General features: G+C 42.9%; 1 protein-coding gene across 4 annotated transcripts in view; it reads right to left on the reverse strand.

Annotated features, from left to right (window-relative positions):
• Positions 1 to 18,214, reverse strand: part of SLC26A4 (solute carrier family 26 member 4) — a 53,933-nt gene that overhangs the window by 9,575 nt on the left and 26,144 nt on the right. For 3 of the 4 annotated variants that reach the window (XM_019451175.2, XM_019451176.2, XM_019451177.2), the window contains exons 9-17: positions 16,454 to 16,601; positions 15,399 to 15,512; positions 11,496 to 11,573; positions 11,259 to 11,354; positions 9,772 to 9,878; positions 7,194 to 7,263; positions 5,349 to 5,441; positions 4,365 to 4,460; positions 3,524 to 3,754 (exon numbers count right to left, since the gene is read on the reverse strand). In XM_019451175.2, the coding sequence (XP_019306720.1) occupies positions 3,524 to 3,754; positions 4,365 to 4,460; positions 5,349 to 5,441; positions 7,194 to 7,263; positions 9,772 to 9,878; positions 11,259 to 11,354; positions 11,496 to 11,573; positions 15,399 to 15,512; positions 16,454 to 16,601 (1,033 nt within the window). Of the gene's footprint in view, positions 1 to 3,523; positions 3,755 to 3,898; positions 4,015 to 4,364; positions 4,461 to 5,348; positions 5,442 to 7,193; positions 7,264 to 9,771; positions 9,879 to 11,258; positions 11,355 to 11,495; positions 11,574 to 15,398; positions 15,513 to 16,453; positions 16,602 to 18,214 lie in introns of those variants that run through there. The other variant, XM_019451178.2, reaches the window with a different exon arrangement.

Here is an 18,214-nt window from a genome sequence, read left to right on the forward strand (position 1 = left end):
CCATTGGATTCCAAATGTAAAACTGACCTAAAAATGTCTCTGTATTTTGACTGTATCAATGTGAATATCCTAATTGTGATTTCTGTTCTATGGCATTGCAAGATGTTCCCAGGGGGAGAAACTGGATAAGGGTTTCATAGGATCTCTCTGCATTATTTCTTAAAACTCCATGTGAATCCACAATTATCTCAAAATAAAAAATTTAATTAAAAAACTCAAGATACAGGCAAAGGCAATATTGGGAAATAAGAACAAAGCTGGAGGTATCATAATCCAGGATTTTGAGATATGCTACGAATCTCTAGTAATCAAAACAGTATGGTACAGGCACAAAAATAGGCATATAGATGAATGCCTATTTCATTCATATAGAAGAAATTTGTATATGTATTCATATAGAAGAATACAGGATAGAGCCCAGAAATAACCCCACACTTAAATGGTCATTTTTTTTAATGTTTGTTTATTTTTGAGAGAGAGAGAGAGAGAGAGAGACAGAGTGCAAGTGGGGGAGGGGCAGAGAGAAGAGGGAGACACAGAATCTGAAACAGGCTCCAGGCTCTGAGCTGTCAGCACAGAGCCCGACGCGGGGCTCGAACCCACAGACCGCGAGATCATGACCTGAGCTGAAGTCGGACGCTTAACCAACTCAACCACCCAGGTTACCCACACACTTATGTGGTCAGTTAACCTATGGCAAAAGAGGCAAGAATATACAATGGGGAAAAGACAGTCTCTTCAACAAATGTTGTTGGGAAAACTGGACAGCTACATGCAAAAGAATGAAACTGGATCCTACCTTACACCATACACACAGAAAAACTCAAAACCCAGCAACCTACTCAACGGGAGAAGATATTCATAAATAATACACCCAATAAAGGGTTAATATCCAAAATAGAGAAAGAACTTATACAACTCAATACCCAAAACCCCAAATAATCTGATTAAAAATGGGCAGAGGACCGGAATAGATGTTTTTCCAAAGAAGACCTACAAATAGCCAACAGACACATGAAAAGATGCTCAACATCACTCATCATGGGAAATGCAAATCAAAACCACAATGAGATATCACCTTCCACCTGTCAGAATGGTTAATATCAAAAAGACAAAAATTAACAAGCATTGAAAAAACTGTGGAGGAAAAGGAACCCTTGTGTACTGTTGACGGTGATATAAATTGGTGCAGGCAGCTACTGTGAAAAACAGTATAGAGGTTCCTAAAAAAATGAAAAATAGAAATAACAAATGATCTGATAATTCCACTACTGGGTATTTACCCAAAGAAAATGAAAACACTTGTTCAAAAAGATATACGCACCCCTCTGTTTATTGAACATTATTTACAATAGCCAAGATATGGAAGCAACCCAAGGGTCCATCAATAGATGAATGGGTAAAGAAGCGGTGTACACACACACACACACACACACACACACACACACACTAGAATATTACTCAGCCATAAAAAAAAATGAGATCTTGCCATTTGCAACAACATAGATGGACAAAGAGCCACGTGAAAAGATGCTCAACATCACTCATAATGCTAAGTGAAATAAGTCAGAGAAAGACAAATACCATACGATTTCACTCATACATGGAATTTAAGAAACAAAGCAAATGAGCCAAGAAACAAAAAAACCCCAGAGTCTTAAATGCAGAGAACAAACTGGTGGGTTGCCAGAGGGGAGAAGGGTGAATAAAGGAAATTAAGAGTACCCTTATTGTGGTGAGCACTAAATAATGTATAGAATTTGTTGAATCATTATATTATTCATCTGAAACTAATGTTATACTGTATGTTAATTATATTTCAGTAAAAATGTAAAAATTAAAAACAAAAAATCAAGACATGAGAACTATGGGCAATAATAAAAAAGAACTTCACATTTTAAGGGAAAAAAAATCAAGACCTCTGTTTGGAGATATAAATAAATAGGTGTGGGTGTGGGAAATATCCTGGTATTAGATAAGTTAGTACTCTCCCCAAAAGTAATTCATTAAACCCTTTGCCCAATACAATCTACAATGGATCTGAACCAAAGACGAGAGTAAAGTGCACAGTAAAGAATAAGATTTATGTTTTCATTTATGTTCTCAAATGAGCATTATAATAGCCACATTTTCTAAAAGAACTGGAATAGAACCTGTCAGTGTGTGTGTGTGTGTGTGTGTGTGTGTGTGTGTGTGTTTAGAGAGAGCACAAGCAAGGAAGAGGGACAGTGGGGACAGAAAGAGAATCCCAAGTAGGCTCCACACTCAGCATGGAGCCCAATGTGGAGCTTGATCCCACGACCCTGGGAATCACAACCTGAGCCAAAATCAAGAGTCAGATGCTCAACTGAGCCACCAGGCGCCCTGCAACTGTCAGCATATTCTTGAACTCTTCTGTCAAGTATAATCACTTTTTCTGCCTAACCTGCCTACTATCCACCCTGTGGAATCATTTCCTGCCCTTGCAGAGGTAGCCAGGAAGCCCTAACTAGGCTAAACCTCAGTAAGGGTTTCATTTCCAAAGTTTTTAAATAGACTTTAAACATTTTTAAATTTTAATTCCAGTGTAGTTAACATATCAGTTCCAGGTGTACAAAATAGGGATTCAGCAGTTCCATATATGCCTCAGTGCTCATCAAGAGAAGTGTACTCTTAATCCCCTTCACCTATTGGGGTCATTTCCATGTTATTACATCTGATTGTCAGTACCTTGACCCTGCTTTTGTCTCCGACCCTCTTACTACAACCTGCAGCTTCACCTAAACTTGACACTTGCAGTCAAGTTGACCCTAATTAGTCTGTTTTGGAGCACTTCACATGGTTGTCTTTATTTTATTTTTTTAATGTTTATTTATTTTTGAGAGAGAGAGACAGACAGACAGAGTGTGAGCGGGGGAAGGGCAGAGAGAGAGGGAGACATGGAATCAGAGGCAGGCTCTAGGCTCTGAGCTGTCAGCACAGAGGCCGACGCGGGGCTCAAACTCATGAACTGTGAGATCATGACCTGAGCTGAAGTTGGTCCCATGACCCAGGAGCCCCCATTTTTTCTTCTTTTAAATATTCCATTTTCTATACTCAAAAAAATAAAACCTAATAAATATTAATATTTGCTGAGATACTTCTAAACATTCTTTCTTTATATATACATAGCATATATATATTATATATTAGCTTTTTTATTAGCTACATATATAATATGTCCATATATATAAACCTATTTAATCTTCATAACAACCCCATGAAGTAGGTACCATCATTACTCCCATATTGCAGATTAAGAAATTGAGGTACAGACAGATTAAGCAACCTGTCCATGGACACACTGTGAGTAAGTGGGAGAGCCGGGATTCAACCACATGTCTGGCCTCGCAGTCTATGCTTTAAAATACTACACTGTGTTGCAAAAGCATTCCTCTAGAAAAATTACAGATCCGACAATCACCCTTTTGCAAGACCAGGTACCCCGTATCATGGTACTATGGCCAAAGCTCCAAATCTGTCATTCAAAGCACCAAAACCTTACCATTCGCAATGATCTCACTCCAACAACATCCAAGAAAGACACAGCTCCACAATCAAGCACGAGGCTGTGGATTGGCACTTTGGGAACATTCACTTTGACCGGAAGCTCAGAGTTCCAATCCACTTGAATCTCTATTTCCTTGGTTGGGATATCAAGGTCTTCTGGGTCTTCAACATCTTCATCAGGCTCAAAAGCATCATTTGATGAACCAGCATCCCTTATAATGCCATTCTAAACAAAGAAAACACTGCCAACTTAGTTGCCAATGACAGGGACACCTTGCAATAATGCATCTCAAATTACTTAAAAGTCCTATACACTTTTCCTTGGCGAGCAAAACATCAAAGGGATGAACTCTTAAGGAATGAGATTTACCTCAGTCCAAACTGTGATGTTCCCTAAGAAGAAAAATGGAAGAGCAGAGGAGCCAGGAAACTCTTGATTTCTGGAAGATTGTGGAACTTGGCCAAGAGATACATAGGCAGGAGAGTCTGAATAAAAGGTAATAGATCTAAAAGTTTATGAACTTAGCTGCCTTCTGTTGTGAGCATTTTTCTGGCATTGAATTAGCATTTATTTTGTTCCCTTCAGTAAAAATAAGGTTTATTTCTCTATGGGAAAAAGTATCACACTCTGTGTTTCCAGAGAGTTCTGCTGATTTTTTAATTCTCTCCCATTCCCTCTTGTCTACAAGAATAACTGTCGTCCAACATACATTGTCAACTGCCTGAACACATCTGGGTACCAAAGCGAATAAATCTAACTTTCAACTGTCTAACTGCTTTCATTTTCACATGAGAAGGAAAGGGATTTAACAAGAAAAAGAAAGATGTCGCCTCACCTTTGTTGCCCTTAATTGTCCTTTTTTGATGAGTTTCTGTATTGTCCTCAGTGCTTTCAGTCTCTTATTATACACTCTAATGGCATCAAATCCAACCTTTGGAAAGAAATGTCAAGTTACTTAAAACATCTGGTTCCTAATGCTCATTAACGGTAATTGTTATCTGGAAAGGCGATTTCCCAAGTGGTATTATTCCTTGAGACATCCTGCCAAAAAAGAAATTCTGAGGTCTAGTGGAGGTCTCCAGTATCACCCCTACCCCACCTAGCCAGAGACTCAGGGAAGACAGTCTCATATTAAAGGCTCTAAAAGAGTAAAATACAAACAAACAAACAAACAAACAAAGCAAAAAAAAAAAAAAAAAACACCACACAGAATAACCTCTTTAGCTTTAAGTCTGTGTTAACAAATTTCCTTGACATCACAGAGCCCTTTTGCTATTGCAAAATCTATGACCATTCCCTTGAACCAGTTTGCTCTGGAACTCACTTAAGAAAAACACTGATATAGGGGCAAACCTCAGCTTCAAAGCTTGGCATGCCATTCTAGGCCAGAATTTCTGGCTTACATATTCCACTTACACTTTCTACTCTTTACTCCAACTGGGCAAACACCCTCCCTGCCCAAATACACGTCCTTACCTCTGACTCTCAGCTCACATAGTTTCCAAACACCTGACATAATCTTATGTGATTAGCCCAACTCACATGGATTTCTCCCTTCTCTGAACTCTTCACATTTACTGTCTAAACTACTGTTTTGGTCTTCCATAGTTATTGCTACCTGGATTTTAACGTATGGTATTTCTGGGTCCTTACCTGTTGCCAAACAGATTGTAAGTTACTTGGATGTTATAATTCTTAAAGCCCCATACAAACGGAATAGGGTGTAGGGTCTTGTCCAGTTTGAGGCAATAAATACCCGTAGAATGAATGAAGTCTCAAAGGAGGTTATAAACCAAATTTCTAGGGATAAAATACTCACTGTGGACTTGATACATTTTTTAAAACCATCAACGTTGCCGTAAAAAATGGGACTGGAAAATCTAAGAATCTTCACTCCTTCAGGTTCTTCAATCTGGCATTAAGAAAACAAAATGTGTGAAGTTAAATAATTTCAGCCTTCAAATATTTAATTAAATTTCTGGCTTTTCGGCTAGGAGCCAAGTTACAATTACTCTGAGGGGCTGGACGACAGCACTCACTTCTCCCTGAACAGGGTCTGTCTCCACTTAGGAGGCAATAGGTTATTCAAACTACTGGAACTTTACAGTCCCATAGAAGATCAAGTTAGGAAGGGCCTTCGTAAGCAATTATTCAACACTCTGATTTCCAGATGGAGAAACTGAGGCTGAGAATGAGGAAGTGATTTGCCTCCGGTTCATACCACGGAACCCCAATTTGTTCTTTGGCTAAAATTCTTTAAAAAAAAAAAAAAAAGGAGTGTTGGAGCACCAAGGTGGCTCTGTGGGTTAAGCATCCAACTCTTGATTTCGGCTTAGGTCATGATCTCATTGTTTGTGAGTTCGAGCCCTGCATCAGGCTCTGTGCCAGGGAGCCTGCTTGGGACTCTCTCTCTCTCTTTCCCTCTCTTTTTGCCCCTCCCCCTCTTGCTCTCCCTCTCTCTCAAAATAAATATATAAACTTAGAAAAAAAGAAGGAACAAGAAAAAAGATAGTAAACTGAGGGGATGTGCAAGAATGGAGGCCAACAATGTCGGTTGCTTGCTCTCACCCTGGCACATGGTGGCCAGACCAAAAGTAGATCTTGCGAAATCCTAGACTTTTCTAGTCTTTAGGAATCATAGCAATTTCAGTCCGAGCCCCTGAGGTGAGAAAACAGGTGTTGGGAGGCTGAGTGATGTGGACAGAGTCTCCCCAAAGTGGAGCCTGGAACTGCAAACCCCCAAACTCAGCCCATGATTCCCTGAGCCAAAAGATTCTCTACCATCATTGTTTAGCTCTTGGCAGTGCCCAGAAAGATGTGGAAATAAATTAAGTAGCAGCTAATGGAATTCCAGATTCTGTGTCCAACATTTTTTTACGCTAAATTGGTTTTTTTCTTGATTTTCTTTCTCTGCTTTTTCATCGCCGTTTCCCCTGGTGACCGCTAAGCTACTTCAAGGAACACAAGCCTATAAGTGGGATGTGTCTTTTCTTTATGTTTTCACTTCCAATATTATATGTCATTTCTTCCAATTCCAAGATTGGAGCAAAATGTCTAATCAGAGAGCTTAAAAGTCTTGTGTTAGCATTAAATGAAGATAATCTTACAGGGATTTCAGATGATTTCATGGGGGGTAAGGATTACATAGCAGAGAAACAGAATTTTGATGCAACTTCTGGAAATAATCAAACTGCTTATTTTTTAAAATTCCTTTTACAATGGTTTTACATTAAAAGGACATTCAGGGGTGCCTGGGTGGCTCAGTCAGTTAAGCGTCCAACTCCAGCTCAGGCCATGATCTCATGGTTCATGAGTTTGAGTCCCACATTGGGCTTTCTGCTGTCAGCACAAAGCTGGCTTCAGATCCTCTGTGCCCCTGTCCCCATCCCCCGCCCCTTCCCATGCTCTCTCTCAAAAATAAATAAACATTAAAAAACAAACAAACATTCAAACTAGCATGGACACAATTCATACAAACCATGGATAGCAGAGAGCACATTAAGTCAAAGTTTTCATGACACCCCCAGTGAACTTCTAAACTTTCCTGGAAGAAGCCTCCCCCTTTAGCTACCTTGTACCTAACACACTGAAAGAGAAATATGCTACCCCCTGAAAATCCAGGCTAGCAACCCAAGGGCAGCAACTGTCTCACAAAGGCACTTACATTTTTGTAATTCTTGGTACTTTTGTAAATGTCTGTGCTAGGAATGCTTCCAAGGCTGTTCCATGAGGGACTAAAAGAAGAAAAATTAGGTCAGGATTTTGTGGAACAGGCATACTTTGGAATAAAAAATGACAAGACATCACAGATCCGAAAGAGCCCATCATTCTTGGCTCTTTATTGCATTGTGTGTCCTTGTTAGCGATCACATCTTCCTGCAGCTAATTCTGAAATGAACAGCTGGTGTTTGCGTGGGTCCTTGGAGAAGGAGGATTTTCCTGAGGGCTGAGAGAAGTCATGAACATCCCACTCCCCTGTGTACAACACTTTAGAGGCCAAGCAAAGAGCTTTCACACATGTTAAGTTTTATCTAGGAGCCGCCAAACTTCTGGAAGGTCAGCAGTACTGTCCTCATTTTTATGGTTGAGTAAGCTGAGGTTCAGATAAGGCCAAAAAGGCCCTGGAGGTAAGGTTAGGTTAGGTTATCTTTAACCCAGGGGTCCTCAGTGCCTGGCACAGTGCCTGGAACTTACTCGGGAGTTAGAACAACTGTCTGATGAAATATGGCGAGTCTGCGGTGATCAGATTAGTCTCAATTTCTAGAAATGGGAGCCTGGGAGAGCCAGCAGTGCATCCTTCCCATCAACCAGACTGTTCACTTCCTGTTCCTGGTACCATCAAATAACTTCCGTGATTCTTCAGGTGTGACTAGGGACAGGTGCTAAACATAATTCCCGAAGAAAGAGTGTCTGTTTGTGTGCCCTCTGGATCAGCCGTATAATTACTGGAAATGAAATATTGCGGAGGATACAATTTTTGGTTGGCGAAAAGCCTAGTTACCAAATCAGTGGCCAAAACGTACCACTGCTTTCTCCTCAGCTTACTGGGCTGTGCCAAATTTTCAGAGTATTCATAAGCTATAGAGCCTCTCTCTACAAACCTTTCTCTCCCAACCACACCCACGCAAGGCAAAGCACACGCTGTGGCATACAGACCATGAGAAGAAACATCTTCCAAGGACAGGTTCTGAGTTACTTCCCAGTAGCAAATTGGGTACTTTGGGAGCTTGTGAACTCTCCTGGGCCCTTGGGGAACCAGTTAAGAGTGCTGAGGCAGTGAACATAAGCTTTGGGGAAGACTCCAACGTGCCAGGGTAGGGAAGAAGTAGGAGAAGGAGAATTGGCCAGTGGAACAACAAGGGTGGGCTTATGCTAAGCTGAAGGTGTCTCAGCTGATGTTTTTCCAGATTCTTTTAACCTTCATGGCCCAAGCACAGGCAGAGAAGAGGCCAGAACTCTGGAAAGATCACAGAAGTTTTGAGGAAGAAACCTGGCTCTGTTTGCCTCTCTGTTCAGACAATTTCATAAACACAGAAGAGCACATACCAAAAGCCTCTTAAGAGTCAAAACAAAGGGTGCCTGGTGGCTCAGTCGGTTAAGTGTCCAACTTTGGCTCAGGTCATGATCTCATGGTTCGAGAGTTTGAGCCCCACATCGGACCCTATGCTGACAGCTCAGAGCCTGGAGCCTGCTTTGGATTCTCTTTCTCCCTCTTTCTCTCTTTGCCCCTCCCCAACTTGTGCGTTTTCTCTCTCTCTCTCTCTCTCTCTCTCTCAAAAATAAACATTAAAAAAAAAAAAGAGTGAAAACAAAACCAACAAAAAACCATACACCTTCCGGCTCTCTCACAGATTGTTTTCCATGACATCAAGCCATGTCTTTGCTCTTTTCACTCTGTATATGACCTAATTACGTCTATTTCATATAATCATGTGGTTTCTTGGGTACATGTTTTCTTTGGCAGACTGAATGAAATCGGGCTACAGTCAATGCTTTTAAAATCTCCTGTTCTGAGTTATTAGCTTCAAGAGAAAATGAGCTGTAATACACTTTGTGGCTATCTTGTCCCAAGCCAGTATGTGCCCCACAGACTGCATCTCATTTGCAGAAGGAACCACAGAGCCACGTCAGTCCTTACTGAGTCACGCATCTTTTATTCTTACTGTGACCGGAAGGAGAAGGCAGCAGTAGAGCATGTGACTAAATGCACAGATTTAGGGGTGAGATACATCCGGGTTCAAGCCCTGACTCTGCAACTTACTAGCTGTGTGATCTTGGGGAAGGTTCTTAACCTTTCGGAGCTTTGATTTTCTTTTCTGTAGAATGAGAATTAAAAAACCTATTCATGGGATTGTCCCAAAGACTAAATATGATCATGTGTGCCAAGCACTATAGGCTTAATTCATAGAAGCCCTCTATACATAGTAACTATTATGAAAGGGAGTGGTTTCCCTATATTTTATTAAAATGGTATAAGAAATCTCAGGGTGTAGGGAGCCAGGGTGGCTCAGTCGGTTAAGCATCCGACTCTTGGCTTCTGCTCAGGTCATGATGTCACAGTTCGTGACTTTGAGCCCCACATCAGGCTCCGTGCTGTCGGATCGGAGCCTGGGAGCCTCTCTCTTCCTCTCTTTCTGGCCCTCCCCCGGTTGTACTCTTTCTCAAATAAATAAATTAAAAAAAAAAAAAATCTCAGGGCATGTTGTCTTCTTTTTGGGAAATCTGGGTCTTACATTACTCACAATTGAACTCTCAGGACCACAGTCAGTAATCCAAACATGAGCCCAGCTAGTAAACCGAGGTCCAGCCCCAGAATGATGGACGCTATGCACGTAAACACCCAGATAACCTAGGACAAAACAGAAATGGAAAGAACCTCGTTAATCTGTCAGGGACCATCAGGTGAGACACTACCTGTAAAAACAAGAAGATCAATTGTCCATGAACAAATTCCGCTTTTTAAAAATATTCTTACTTCATTTCATGTTTCAATGGAAGTAGAAACTGATGTTTCCAACAAAGACCAATTGTCCCGTTTCAATGTTTTGTTTTTAATTTAAGTTTTGAATAGGGAATATATTAACGTGGTTCAAAATGGAAGTAATATTAAAAAGGTGTACAGTAGAAAACCTTGCTTCCGACCCTCTCCCCTCTTCACCCGTCCCACACCCTCACTTGTGTTCACATTTCCATGTGTCTGTGTGCATGTACATGTGCACACTTTTCACCAGTAGTTTTTGCAAGTACAAGCAAATATGACTGCATAGCATTATTTTATGTTCCCACATTTCTTAAAGATTTTATTTATTTTTTTTAATTTTTAGAAAATGTTTATTTATTTATTTTGAGAGAGAGAGAGCACAAACAGGGTAGGGGCAGAGAGACAGGGAGAGAACCCCAAGCAGCCTCAGTGCTGTCAAGGCAGAGCCCAGCGTGGGGCTGTATCCCACAAACCATTGAGATCATGACCTGAGCTGAAATCAAGAGTTGGAGGCTCAGGGTGCCTGGGTGGCTCAGTTGGTTAAGCATCCATCTTCGGCTCAGGTCATGATCTCACGGTCTGGGAGTTCAAGTTCTGTGTCAGGCTGTGTGCTGACAGCTCAGAGCCTGGAGCCCGCTTGGATTCTGTGTCTCCCTCTCTCTTTCTCTCTCTCTGCCCCAACCCCACTTGTGCTCTCTCTCTCTCTCTAAAAAATAAATAAACTTTAAAAAAAAGAGTTGGAGGTTCAACCGACTGAGCCACCCAGGCACCCAGTTAGCTTCTGGCTTTTATGGTTCCTCAGAACAGTTCTGAAGGTTACTTTGGTCAGAGTTAAACTCAGTAAGGGTTTTGTATTTTGGTTTTGCTTTGTTTGAGTTTCGTTTGTCCTTCTATATTACAGAGGGGTTTATTTTTATTATTTTTATTTATTTTTATTTTTTCATTTTTATTATTATTTTTTAGAAAGCTCATTTCTTTTTATTATTTTTTTTAATGTGTTTATTTGGTCTGGTGTTTAATGTGTTTATGTGGGATTCTTCCTAGATGGAAATACATCTTCCCAGGGATACAGGACCTTCCCAAAGCTTGATTCACCTGGCAGGCTTTGGCTTATCCATCCAATTCTAATTTCCGCTCTGGGAGTCCCACAGTGCAGGTGAGATTGAGGAGAGAAGGGGACATAGTGATGCGGCAGGAAGCACATAAGAAACAAACATTTCAAACAAAAATGGGCAGCCAGTGACTTACGGCATCGATCTTATTCTGTCTCCACAGACGAGGAATGTCACACACCTGCATAAACATCCCTTTCAGGTTGGCGATTACAACAGCTGCCAAGACCGACTGTCAAGAGGGACAGGGAAGGCTGTGTTATTCAGGGGAATGGTCTTCCATGTGAGGATTTGTAAATCTCCTGTTATTTCTCTGATGACAGAGCAGTGAAGAGAAATTATGCAATTGGGCTGTTGGGAAGCAGGGTTATACCTTCTGCAAGGGTTCCAGCAGCTTCCCCAGGGCAACAATGGCGACCATCACAATCCCAGCTGAGATGATGCCGGCAATCTGAAAGACACACACCTTCCATGAACGGGGTCCATCCCTCTCCCTCGTGTCTTCCAGCTTGCTGGATGTGTGCAGGAGAGCCTGGCCGTTGGGTGCACCTCCCTGCCTTCCCCCTTCTGCTCAGTACTGTTGAGACAAATGAGAATTATTTCTTACAACTCTACACAACTGAAGGAAAAACGGGAAACGTATATATGGTAGCTCTGGCAGGGAAATTAAAGAAAACATGAAGCCTGAGCTTGCTAAGGGAAAGCCGGCTGGGCCTGGATGTATTACAGACCTATAGCCTTGGTGTCAGGTGGGGAGGCCACACTTGTAATTATTTGCCATAGCGGGAAACATGGACCTCTCCCCTGCCACAACAACAGATCATGAATGTTCTTGGGCAATAAATTCCCAAGGCACACATCTAATTCCTCCTCATTACTGAAGCAATAGTCATAATAGCAGTTATTCTGATAACACATCGTACGGACGGCACCAATTTGCACAGAAGTCTCAGAGAAAATAAGTGTACCGGCCCTTCTGCAAATTCAAAATGCTACAGGAGCATAATGAGAAGTGGGACCATACCCCCTGCCTCCTCCAACAGTCCCTGGGCGCAGGCTCAAGAGTTTTGCCCCCCAGCAGCCCAAGTGATGACGGGGCAACAGCAGGGGTTAAAGGACCTTCAGAAACTTTACCTTCGCTGGCAAAACAAAGCTCTCCTAAGATCCATAAATAGTTAGGAGAGAGGCTGAGGGGGTGGGGCTATTCTCTGGTTTGGTTAGCTGACCAATGAACTCTCTGCTGAGACAGCTGGCACCTGGCCGAGGTGAAGACCAGAAGCTCTGAAACAAAGGAGAAAAGGAGACAGGGCACCAGAAGCAAAGCCATGAGAGAAGAAGCAACAGGGAAGATTGTACCGGGCGCAGGGGTCCGCCTGGTACTGGAGGTGTGAGCTGAAAGAGACAGATAAAGCCAACATACGTAGGAGATCTGAAAACCACAGGAAATTTCATAGCCACCGTCTTTCCACCTGGCAGACTGATCATTCAGGTTCCCACCGTGGTTACCTCAGCCTGAGGCAACATCATGCAAATGATGGGCTGTGCACATCCAGATGCTTTGCACATTCAGAGCCCTCTGTTAGGCTCTTTGCTGCCCGTTAGCACCACAGCTCCAGGATGCCCGTGCCTTCGTGGTTTTCCCTCACCTCTCTAAGCAGAGCAGCTGATGTCCTCCCTTCTTCCCTCCCTTCCTTCCTTTCTTCCATACAATCGCTTAGCCAACATTGTTGTCTATCATGAGCCACTTGCACCTTGCCATGGATGTAGTAGAGCTCTGTGAATTGCTAAAGGAAAGGGAGATCTGGGGACAGAGATGACAGCCCATGTCGAGGGGAATGGCCACCCACTCGCCAAATATATGCAACACTAAGCTGCCAATTATGGGGACCGGGACAAATTTTGGTCGCTATATTAAAATCTGCGAGGGGTCCATTACATGCACTCACTCTATCAGGCTGGTTTGTGGGAGGTGCTATACATTTTATATCTATGAGCACATTCAGTCGCTAGAAAATTAATTATTCTGTTACAAGTGAGAAGGTAATCGGAGCTGAGGAAAGTTTGCAATCAGAATTACTTTTTAGTGAGTCAGCAGGAGTCCGATGGGGGTGAAAGAAACAACAGGTTGCAATGTTCAGCTCTTCTACAATCTGAGGATGTGCTGCAGACAGTTAACGGTCACTAACCCTCATTATTCCATCCCTTCATTCAGCAAGTATTCGCCGGGGTGTTTCTTTTGCGTCAGAGCACAGTATATGCATCACAGGTACCACGATGCTTTTCCTATCGTGAGGAGTTAATGACGGGAACACTAAGCGTTTACAGGTATGTGCCAGCACCTTACAAACGTGGCGTGTGTTGTTTTTAAATCCTCACAACATCCCTATGAGGGGGATACGATTAATCCTCCCATTTTATAGATGCTGAAAACTGAGGTCCCAACATCAGAGAAAACATGAGAAGCCACACAACGAGGGAAGAGCTGCCAGTGTGTGTGTTTGTGAGTCCCTGGATTGTAGTCCAGGCTATTAGACTTTTAACCCTGAACTTAGTATACATTTCAGTAATTAAAGAGCAAGTCACGTCTGTGCTTGCTTCGTTCTTCACTACTGAAATCCTGGCATCCTTCATTCCTAAATATAATACCTGCCAGTGTGTGACGGCAGGTGTCAGCTTACCAGAACACCATTACCCCCACACCTCTGCCAAGGCATCACTTTACACGGGCATTCTTCCTGGGGCGGCTGGCCGTGCCTCCTCGGAGGCTGGAGGGCAACAGCAGGAGAGTGGACCTCACCACTTGGGGACCTGCCCGCACCCGCATGTTGCCACGGGAGTCTGTCAATGCCCCAGCTCAGGTGAAAGCCGCAGGGACCCGCGTGCTGACAGCCGCCTGAACACGGGGGCAGCTCTGGAGTCCCCTCCGGCCTCTTCCCCGGGGACCTCAGAGCACGGCTCTGCCTCTTGGCAAGGGCTGCGCTGTCTTACCTGCTCCCTCAGAGCGAGAAGTGTTCGCATCCCCAAGCCCCCGAAAAAGGAAACTCAATTATTAAAAGCAAAATTTTAGGGGCACCGGGTGGCTAAGTCGGTTGAGCGTCCGACTTCGACTCAGGTTGACCTCACAGCTCATGAGTTCGAGCCCCACCTCCAGCTCACTACTGTCAGCACAGAGCCCACTAGAGATCCTCTCTTTGCCCTCCCCCACTTACACTCTCTCAAATATAAATAAACATTTTTTTTTAAAAAAAAAGCAAAATTCTGAAAATTAAAATTAAATTTTGTTCCGCTGGAGCCAAGAAACTGGTAGAGGCTCATTCTTCCAAACCCGGCACAGAGATCCATTATAAATGAAAAGGGAGCATCATGTGTGCCTGGGGGGGACAAAGCTCCCCCTGGGCCACCGCAGGGAGTCACTAATTTTCTCAGCCCATCTCTTTTATAAAACCCTGTCTGAAGACCGTGTGTGTTAAGGGTACTGCCTTTGGATTTGTTGTTCTCCTTTATAGCCTCATTACACTTTTTACTCTTAAATAATAGCTGTGTGTGGGGAGGGGAAAGCCCTCCAGGCATGGCAGAAGCACCACCCCTGAGCCTATCCCATGCCCCCATCCACTTATTTGGGCCTCTCTGACTCCATTTCCTGCTAGAAAAGAGAGCCTTTGAGAACGGCTCCTGAGCTTTCTGGCCTATGGAAGGCAGGGTTATTCAGGGATTTGGGGTCACTTTGTGAAGGCGACAACTTAAACCCACGTTCCGAACTTCAGGAACACAAGTTGTACTCCAGAAGAAATGCCGAAATGTTACGACAACAATACTCTTGGCCAACAAACTTGTTCTGTGGGCCCAAAGGCCTCTGGAGGAAGTTCCTGATCCTTGTAAAGGAAATGTAGACAGACACTTTTGATTTTCCTGAAAATATAATACCTCCTAAGCCATGACGTGCTTTCACTAGGCCTTCTTTATCCCCAGATAACAAATAGATAAAAATCAGTATTTTTCATTACTGATTCCTTGTCAGTTGTTTTTGTCCCTGGACAAGCAGGTAAGTATAGCTCTCTGCCAGCTGAGCAGTGACACAAAGAGATTAATTTGAGAATTTGTGCTTTAGGGAACCATAAATGTGAAGAAGATTTGGGCGGGGAGCCGGATCAAGGAGGCACAAACTTATGTATCCAAGGTAATCCCCTTGCTGACTTCTCCTGCCAGCCTTCCTGAGAGCCACTTCCCCGGCTCATCCCTTGCAGGAGACACAAGCCACCATGCCGCTGTTCCATACCTGTGTCTTTCCCCCTGTGCTCTCCTGGACGGCGGTGCGGGACAAGGCTGTGGTGGCCACAAAACAAGAGAAGAATCCCGAGAAGATGTTGCTGATCCCAAAGGCAATGAATTCCTAAGGCAGAGACCGGGTGGCAGTGATGCAAACACATACAATCTTTGCAAGACCCTCGCCAACCGTGTAAGGAAGAATAATAAGAAAGCAAACTCCCCAGACCACCCTGTCTGGTAGCCCCAATTTAATCTTTACCGTTAAAGGTGCTTGGAGGTCTTGAAAGGCATTCAGGACTTGGGGCTCCACAGAGTCTAAGAGAGGCCTCACGGCTCTCAATCATTTTTAAGGTTGCTAAGGAATAGTCACTGGTTAAAATGCTGACTTCCCTTCCCGGCGAGTGGTTTATCTGTAGCTCTCGCAGAAAGCATTGTTCTGTTCGCACATAAGCATTTCTTCTGTGGTTGGATGTTTGCTGGGAAGCATATTATGACTAGGATGGCCATGATTCTGCCTGACCACTAATCATTGAGCTGCTGTGACTGCTATGCTGTGTTTTCAAAAACAAACCACACTGACAGATTTGTGAGCAATCTAAAACCGGCTCATTTTGCAATGAACGTAGCATATGCCTACAAAAAAGGTTTGTGTGTATTAATTGCAATGAGCCACCTCAATTTAAGGTGGTCACAACTCCCATCGATGGGGTTTGTTGCATTGTTTTGCCATACTATAGGTGCCATTAAATAAAATATACCAGGGGAGCCCGGACTGCATGAAGAAATCTTAGGCTGACCCAACACGTTAGCTTTGAATGTTATTTATGACCTGACTAAATTAACTCTTAAAGTTTGGGTTACTTCAACTTCTTAAAAAGGAAAGAGATACAACATGCCTGTTTCCAATTAATTTCGAATTCGCATGCTTAAGAGGGAAACCCTAGCTTGATAAGGGCTAGTGAGAGGGACCAATCCCTTCTTTAGCAGACAACAGAATCTACCCTGTTTATGCTTTTTTCTTGTCTTCAGCCCTACAAAAGTGATTCAGCACACGGGGGACCATACCTGGTTCCCGTCGATGGTGTAATCATACTTGATGGCATATACTTTTCCTACAGACACTGCAATAGCATAGGCCACCACGGCGATGGAAAACGATGCAGCCAACATCTCGGAAAACAAGCTCACAGGTGGAAGTACAGGAGGCAAAAACCTAGAGAGTTTTTAAACGAAAACTGCAGTGAGCATTTGACCATAATTCTCTGTTCCTACCTCGCCAGATGCTATATCCACCCAACCCTCAAGTCAGACGCAAAAGGGCTGGATCCTAAGGACAAAAAGCAGGAGACAAGTAAGTGGTGGCATTGCTTTTACAATTTTTAGTTAGAAGCTGGTGCTATCTCACTGGCTGACTTCTCTGCCCCTCTTTGAGAGCTTACAAACGCTGCCTTATCCAGACCTCTGACATGAATAAGCCTGTCGTTATGGATCCTATAATATCACACAATGCCATGCCATGCCATTTCACACATTAGTGTTTCCCCTTACACACTTTTATCTTAAAGGTCTTTGAATTTAAAAGATAGTCTGACCATAAAATAAGATTTTCCCCATACGAAGAGATGTCAGGTCTATTAAAGAAACAAACAATATAAGATGCTGAAAGACCTACGTAGAAAATCCATATCTTGGGATGCCTGGGTGTCTCAGTCAGTTAAGTGTCCAACTCTTGATTTCGGCTCAGGGAATGATCCCAGGGTTATGGAATTGAGCCCCATATAGATAGGGCTCTGCACTGAGCATGAAGCCTGTCTAAGATTCTCTCCCTCCCTCCATCCCTCTCTCTTTCTCTTTCTCTCTCTCTCTCTCTCCCTCTACCCTTCCCCCCTGCTCTCTTAAAAAAAGGAAAATTAAAGGGGCACTTGGGTGGCTCAGTCAGTTGAGGATCCAACTTTGGCTCAGGTCATGATCTCACAGTTCATGGGTTCAAGCCCTACACCAGGCTCTGTGGTGACAGCTCAGAGCCTGGAGCTTGTTTCAGATTCTGTCTCCCTCTTTCTCTTTGCCCTTCCCTGTTCATGCTGTCTCTCTCTCTCAAAAATAAACATTAAAATTTTTTTTAATTTAAAAAATTAAAAATAAAAAAAAGATTTTCCATATCTTAAGAGCTATGATATTTAAAATCTTCTTGAGTCCAGAAAAGATTAAATTTATGTAGTTATCAGAATGATCCATCATCACAATGACTAAGACTTCTCAATGACTGTGGGGTTGAATGACTACTGTTTGACAAACTAGAGCTATTCTACAAACCATGTAAAGAAATAAACTTAGGGGCGCCTGGCTGGCTCAATCCATAGAGCATGTGACTCTTAATCTTAGGATCATGAGTTCAAGCCCCATGTTGGGCGTAAAAGCCTATTTGAAAAGAAGGAAGGTAGGAAGGTAGGAAGGAAAGAAAGAAAGAAAGAAAGAAAGAAAGAAAAAACAAAGAAAGAAAGCTATAAGTTTATAATGATACAGTTGTCCCCAAATATGAATATTGGGAGAATGACTTTCATGTACCTATATCTTGATGACTATCCATAGAGTATATATCCAGAAGTCCCTAAGCCAAAAACCTTCAAAACAAACAAACAAACAAAACCCACTAAAAAAATCTCCCTCACCTAGCTCACTTATGTCTGAGTTTCCTTTAAAAACATTTTTTTAATGTTTATTTATTTTTGAGAGAGACACACACAGAGTGTGAGCAGGGGAGGGGCAGAGAGAGCGAGACACAGAATCTGAAGCAGGCACCAGGCTCTGAGTGGTCAGCACAGAGCC

This window comes from Panthera pardus, unplaced genomic scaffold (genome assembly GCF_024362965.1).
Source record: "Panthera pardus isolate Hobbes unplaced genomic scaffold, ASM2436296v1 HiC_scaffold_8, whole genome shotgun sequence".
Taxonomy (NCBI): domain Eukaryota; kingdom Metazoa; phylum Chordata; class Mammalia; order Carnivora; family Felidae; genus Panthera; species Panthera pardus.